Source organism: Rhodamnia argentea, chromosome 8, assembly GCF_020921035.1.
Source record: "Rhodamnia argentea isolate NSW1041297 chromosome 8, ASM2092103v1, whole genome shotgun sequence".
Taxonomy (NCBI): Eukaryota; Viridiplantae; Streptophyta; class Magnoliopsida; order Myrtales; family Myrtaceae; genus Rhodamnia; species Rhodamnia argentea.
Window position 1 is genome coordinate 20,774,416 of NC_063157.1, and position 7,314 is coordinate 20,781,729.

Genomic DNA, 7,314 nt, shown 5'->3' on the forward strand with positions numbered 1-7,314 from the left:
TCTCATTTCTTTCTTGGCATGTTGGTATAGGGACATGAGTGAGTATGGACTTTTGTTCTGACATGCCGACAAGGGTGTCCTCAGTTTTGGGTCCACTCCACTCTGTTGGAAAACGACAGAACAACGTGCGTAGCTCTACCCGTCCATCCAACATTTGACTTCGTCAGGAAAGGGGGCTTCCTAGGGGGGACAAAGAATATTCTTGTATTTTATTCTGAGCTACTAACTATTTATGAAATTTGGCTAGTGAAAGTAACGGTACCCTACGCTTCTCTTGACATTGTCTTTGATATATGTACTTTACAACCATTTTGAATAAAGAAGAGAACATGAAAAAGGGGTAAATGAATGACGCCACTTAAGCAACTTTGTGCTTTGGAGTCTCATGCATGCTCATAACATTTTGTAAATAAGATGAATATATTATGAGGATTGATTATCTCTTATTTTTATTATGATGGAGTTTCCGATGAATCCGTCAGGTCGATCAATGAAGTTAAATAAATCATAATTGTTCAAAGGTAATTTTCATAATCTTTGCAAGTTAACGGACATAGATTGCCATATTCCTTTACTATTGATCCTTTATCTCCAAAATTCTTGCAGCGTGTGGACTGATAAGTTCTGTTGTCATACATCATGCAAACTTTGAAAATGTCAAAATAGGAAAATGGGTATACGGAAGGATATTATGTATATATAATATGGGCATCTCTACGTGCACTCGTCTCGATTACACGCGCGACAAAGAGCGAGTGGCAGTGAATTTCCCTCCGAAGTTAGAAGAAAGGTTTTGAGAATGAACCGGACCAACTACAGCAACCCACAGAGTCTGTCATCCCCCACAAAACCGAACTTCCCCTGCTTTTTTTTTTTTGGTCGGAAAACTTCCGCTGCTTGACCGACGTTTTTATGCCCGTCTGCATCATCATTCATTGCTTTCGCTCATCCGAAAATCAAATATTAAATCAGAAAGAGACATTAAATAGGGAAAAAAAGAGACAAAAATTAAGGAAAAAAGCCACGCCATCTTCCGAATCCTGCAATCATATCCCTCAGCATTGCCCTGAATCTCTCTTCTGCTCGCTTGACTCCGATAAATCCAGCACAAACAATTCAGGGTCGATGCTTCATCCTCACCCGATTTGTTCTTGATGATATCAGTACGAGCTCCTTAGAATTCTCAGATTTCTTTCCGCCCCATCTTTTAACTACAACCAGCTTCTGTGTTTTTTTGCTTTTTCTTTTTTGGGTTGAAAATATCAGGGTTCTCTTTTTGAATTCTTCCCACGTCCAATCGTTCTTATTCGTCAATGAAGATGATGAAATTGCATTGAGTTTGCTCAGTCTCGACGGTTTTCGAGTGGATCATCCATATTTCTGACGACCCTTTTCAAGGTTAGCTTTTCCTTCCTTTATTTTTCGTGCAGGTTCATCTTGCATTGAATTGTCTGTTCGATTCAGGTTGATTTCCACTTGGTTTATGGGTTTTGATTTTATTTCGAACCCACGTTCCTTGATGCACAGAAGAAGCTGACTGAATGGGAATATACAGATTATAGCAATTATTATTTCGTATGTTGGATTGTCCGCATGGAGGCCGACATGTCTACTCGGCAAGACAATTCCGGTTCCAATGACGACTCAGGTAATTGCTTGATAATATGCCGAAACTACTTGCCCAATAATATAACCGAAGCTAGTACATTATGTAGATACTGCTTCTCCCCTCTCTCTCTCTCCTTTTTTTTTTTTTTTTTTTTAGATAAACAGGAGGCCTACGAAGGCAGCGATTTTGAGATTGGCACTGTGAATTGGAAGTTAGAAGCTTTGAGATTTGGTTGATGTAGCATTTATTGAAAAGCGAAAAATTTATTCTTGGCTGGTTAAATTGAGATTGCTCAAGTGAAGTTAGACTCTTGTTCTGAAATTTGATGGAGTACCAAGGGTTGGTGACATGCTGATAAGAGGATTTTGGTTCTTTATAGTGAGGCATTGAACATTAGTCCAGGGAACTTATTATGCTAAGGGTCTGACAAGCAGATCAATTAGGTACTCATCATGGTAGAGTAACCTCAATTGGCAAGGTTGGTCTCCCCATATGATGCTGGTGATAAGGAGGAAAATGCAAGGAAGAATACATAATGTTGTGTTTCCAAGTGATGGAAAGGTTTGACTCAATCTGGAGGATTGGAATGATGAATCTCTTTTTGGCTATTGGAAATTGATTGGAACAAACATTGAGATTCTGATGATGGTGCTCAATGTATTTGGCACTAATTTAACCATAATGATACTGCTCAGAACTGATAATTGTCTTAAGAATTCTTAGTTTGTTCAATAAACAGTTTGTAGCCAGACCTTGACTCTGGAGATCCTGTCATGGCACTGATTGTCTTGATCCGCAAAGGGAAGTGACCTTGATTATTTTGTTCTGCTTAATCTATGAGGTCTGTAACCTTGAATAGCTAGTATATGTTTGACAGTGAGGAGGAACTGAGGTATGAACGCTGTGTTTCCTCATTCATATCGCCGAGGAGATACAGAACTCTCACTTTTGCTCCTTTACATTTCTATCTCAGACCTATCACCTTTGTAGATCTTTATCTTTAGTTTCTAAAAAACTTTTTCCAAGCACAGTCTGATCAAGCATAGATGTTTTCTGATAGTTCGTTACCACACTATTGATCAATGACATTGGTGGCCCTTGCATTATTTCTAATTGATTTGACTTTAGATCCTCTGTGGAAATGATGTTGGTATCGCAATTATATTTTATAGTCCTATTCCTTGGTACCTACCTGAATACTTTTACAGGGACGGGGTCTTGCCTCTTTGATCTCTTGCGTTCAGAAAACCCTGGTTGGGGATGCACAAGTGACAAAAAGACATCTCATTGCGGTATCTTCAGCTTAAGTGATATCTTTTCCTTATTCTGTTTTCCTTTTTAAATGGTACTATGTTTGTCTCTTTCTCCATAAGTGTTACATGTCAATTACTGAACTTCAGCAAATGCCAAACATGATGTAGTTTAGTTTCAGAGTGTAGTCTTTTTTCATTTGCCAACATGATGTAATTCAATTAGATACCACAATAGGAGATAGCAGTTTCCCATTTCATATTGTTTTGACTAATTTTTTAACTTATGATTTTACGTCTTCTTTGAGGTTTTTTTATTTTTTTTAGTTTTGTAAATGTCTCTCTCTGATGAAAGCATCTATGCTGGTTGTCATCTGTGGTGCACGAAGTAGTTCTCTGCCTGTCCCAAAATTGTCATTATGGGTTTGAATTAGAAATTGTCTCATGTTTGTTTATGTAAACATTAACAGGAGCACGGCAAAGGCTTGAGAAACTAATGTCACAGCCTGGTAATGAGTTCTGTGCAGATTGTGGCTCCCCAGATCCAAAATGGGTGTGAGTACTATAGACTTAGAAATTCGTTCTTTGTATCTTTCATATTTTTTTCAATAGCAGGAAGACTTGTATGACACAAGAAATCACACTCTCCGGAAAAGCAAATATTTAACATAACCGCAAATGGGCATAGTACTCCTATCTATTACTCCATGAAATATCTGCACATCAATGTAAATTCTCACTCCTAAATCCAAATGGAAAGAGATATTATTATTGAACATTTCCTTTTGTGCATCTCAGATCTTTGACTCTAGGAGCATTTATATGTATAAAGTGCTCTGGTGTTCACAGAGGCCTTGGAGTGCACATTTCAAAGGTATGATATCTCTTGGAGCTAAGGTCCGAGGACTGGTCTTACTATTAATGCTGATAATAGATAACACTAGTATCACCTGGACATCATGACTTAAAGAGAAGAGCCCTTAACTATGTTTCAAGTGCAACAGGTTCTATCAGCAAACCTAGATGAGTGGACAGATGAGCAAGTTGAAGCACTAGTAGAGAGGGGTGGAAACACTGCAGTAAACCTGAAGTATGAAGCTTGCATTCCGGATAACCTCAGAAAACCAAAAGCAGATTCCTCTATAGAGGAGCGATCTGATTTTATTAGGTAATGCTAGTGCATAAAACTTGCAGTAAGTTTTAATATGAACTTTACAGAAGCCTAAAGCAAAATGTACTTCTCGTACTACTCAGGAGGAAATATGAGCTGCTACAATTTTTGAACTCTCACGAACAGATGTCCTGCCCCTTCCCAGCATCTAATTCTAGAAACCCGTCATCCTCCCAAAGCAGCTCTTCTAGCAGTAGCGCTAATCAAGAGAAGAGACAGTTTGAAAAACAACCAACGAAGCATCGGATTGGGCAGGCATTTCGTAACAGCTGGGGAAGAAGGGAGACTGACCATAAGGCCTACAAGAAGAAATGCTCATTGGTATGATTTGTCTGTCTTTCCTCATTTTATTTGCTGGCTAATTCAATTGCTTTTAATTTGTTATCCGGATTATTTGATGGAGAAACTCCACCAAAACAAGTTCTGTTTGCACTTGTTGGAATTGCAAGTGGGAGGAATGATACTAATAGTTGGGGCTTTCACTTGGAAAGAAATTATTTCCCGATAATAGATTGGGTAGAACCAACGGTTGCAATGCACCTGACCAGGCAGTGTTACATAATTGTGAATCCAGCAGCAAAGACCTTATAGTTTGCACTTCTACTTTATTGTAGGCAGGAATGGTTGAATTTGTTGGTCTAATAAAGGTTAACGTGGTAAGAGGCACCAACCTTGCTATTCGGGATGTGATGACCAGTGACCCTTATGTGATCCTTGCTTTGGGGCATCAGGTGAGCCTCCTAATCAGAACTGGTTGATGACGGCTTGTGGTTAAGTTGATGGAGCTATAAATTGTTCGTCCATTGAGTTATTTATTCTTGTCATGTTAATGCCTTGTTGCAGTCGGTGAAAACGCGTGTTATAAAGAACAACCTGAATCCAGTGTGGAATGAGAAGCTGATGTTGTCTATTCCGGAAAGCATCCCTCCTTTAAAAGTGGTATGGAACTTATTTCCTAGATGACCTACTGCAGATTAATTTAATGGAGAGGCATTGGAAGTAAATAATTTGAAGATGTGTTCTCTGGACTCCTTTAACATTTGTTGGCACCGATACTCTTATTGATACCATATGTGTGCTGATTGACCCCTTACACAAGTCATTCAATGATATTAGAACGGTAAGACAAGTTACTTTAGTGTATGCTAAATGGTTGGGTCTCCTTGAACACTTTAAGCTCTTTCATGATGACCTTGAAGTGGAACTGGGAGTTTCTGTTGCTTTATGATAAGGACAAATGTCAGTGTTCTCCAACTTGGGTGGTACTCTTTTCACCTTCTATGTGGTCACCATGTTGAATATAAATTTGTGGGCAGAGGTTTTCTTGGCAAGACAAGTCTTAACACTCCAAAGTTAGTGATTGTTCATGTCATAGAAAAAGAGACTGGTGAAGTGTTCCGTTTCTCTCAGGCGTTTACCAAAGCATAGAGATAGTTATAAATAAGCCAGAGTTCGTAAACTGTCTGTCAATATGTAGCAAAAATCCAGCTTTGGCCTTGAAAGTCATGAATAACATATTTGGCATATGCAGCTCGTGTATGACAAGGACACGTTCACGACGGACGATTTTATGGGAGAGGCCGAGATAGACATTCAGCCCCTACTGTCTGCCGCCAAAGCATATGAAACTTCCACCATTGACGAGTCGATGCAGCTTGGGAAATGGGTCGCAAGCAGAGACAATACCCTAGTGAAAGACGGTGTCATCAGCTTAGTCGATGGTAAAGTAAAACAGGAAATAACTTTGAGATTGCAGAAAGTTGAGCGGGGAGAGCTTGATATTGAGCTTGAATGTGTTCCTCTCACTCAGTAGCTTGAAATTAGTCTGAAAGGATTATAGTGATACGCATGTAACAGAGTCTCACATTGTTTGGTACATATATACTGCTAGGTTTTTTTGGTTCATTGCTGAAAAATTTTGTTTGAATGTTTGTTGGTGATCGAGATTAGAACCCACAAATTGAGTTGGTTTTCCAAATCACATTAGATAAAATAATGACTACAGAAAGGAAAAGTCCGTGTCCGGACTCTGACAAGGACAATATCGTTCCATGAAAATCCTCTGGATGGTAATATACTCCTCTTTTCTTAATTTTGCGCAGTGAGGTTTTGAGAGTTTCCCTTCTGTAATTACTCACAGCATTTCGTGGAAGAAAGCCAGCTTCATCTCCAAACGTGGTTAAGAAAATCAAAACATGCTGGATTTTCTCCTTTTCCTTTGTTCTTAGCTACTATATGTAGAGAGCATACACCGAACAAGTTGGTACTATACACAAGGCAGGTGAGAGATTCCAACAGCTAGTATGGATTAGTGAGCGTGTGAAAGGAGTTTGTAGATTGCAAGACGGTCGGTGAAAAGTAAAGTGCATCAGGATTTTGGTCGTCGACAACGAAGAGTTGTACAGTAATCAACAAGATATGCCAGTCACAGTTCATTTACATGGAGTCCTAGCCACCATTAGGCATTTGGAATTCATCTGAGACATGAATAGTGACCAGTGGCCCTTCGATCATTCCCCACGTTGTGTTCAAGATCCTTAGAATCCATAGCTTGCATCTGCCACCAAATTCAGTTGATGAGGTTCACAACCTCTTAACCGAACTCGTTAGTCAATGAGAAATCACCATTATCTTTTTTAGGATTATGCTCGATGACCTATTATGTTCTAGCAACTCTGTCTTCCTCATGAAAGCTGCTTATTTCCCACACATCCAAGAACAGCTCACACGATTACCCGCTACATCCAAATTTCAACTAACTATCTCAACCTTTCTGCCACCAACAATGGATACAATGCGCTGTAATATGTTCACGGGATGACATGAAAAAATAATAATAATACCAATGGCGCAACTTGAGTAGCTCCAATCCACCTGTAGTGACATTAGTCAGCATATAGATCTTCGGGGATCACAATGAACTAATGATCGACTCATACACCACCATTCTATCAGATCTTGATGACGTAAGTCTCGTCATAGTAAAATGAGGAGACCATCACTGAGAACATTATTGACTTAGCTCAGCAAATTGCTGTAACATTTCTGTAATGAAATAGCCAAGATCGATCCGGTCCTGAAGCAATAGATAATGGATATAGAGGAGTTACTCCCATGACTTTCGTGTAGCAGTACTAGAAGGCATATTCCGATCAGCAAACTCTTACCTAAAGTACTGATTCAACAAAGAAACCAAATAAGAGCAATTCCCAATGCTCTATGTGAAGCAGAATTTCCAGGTTGCTTACAGCATGCATTAGCACGATCATGATACCCAACCCTTC

At 39.3% G+C, this 7,314-nt stretch overlaps 1 protein-coding gene across 1 annotated transcript; it reads left to right on the top strand.

The window, feature by feature from the left end:
- The first annotated feature begins 923 nt into the window (after nt 1-923).
- Nucleotides 924-5,957, top strand: LOC115756508 (probable ADP-ribosylation factor GTPase-activating protein AGD11). Its single transcript, XM_030696325.2, has 10 exons — nt 924-1,398; nt 1,528-1,648; nt 2,818-2,901; nt 3,330-3,414; nt 3,658-3,733; nt 3,864-4,027; nt 4,114-4,351; nt 4,645-4,761; nt 4,874-4,969; nt 5,562-5,957. The coding sequence occupies exons 2-10, from the start codon at nt 1,594-1,596 to the stop codon at nt 5,841-5,843; spliced, it is 1,197 nt and encodes a 398-aa protein (XP_030552185.1). The 5' UTR covers nt 924-1,398; nt 1,528-1,593; the 3' UTR covers nt 5,844-5,957.
- The last annotated feature ends 1,357 nt before the right edge of the window (nt 5,958-7,314 follow it).

Coding starts and splice junctions, on each gene's coding strand:
- LOC115756508 (XM_030696325.2), top strand. CDS start 1,594: ATGGAGGCCGACATGTCTACTCGGCAAGACAATTCCGGTTCCAATGAC. Junction 4,028..4,113: donor GAGCGATCTGATTTTATTAG/GTAATGCTAGTG, acceptor CGTACTACTCAG/GAGGAAATATGAGCTGCTAC. Junction 4,970..5,561: donor GCATCCCTCCTTTAAAAGTG/GTATGGAACTTA, acceptor TGGCATATGCAG/CTCGTGTATGACAAGGACAC.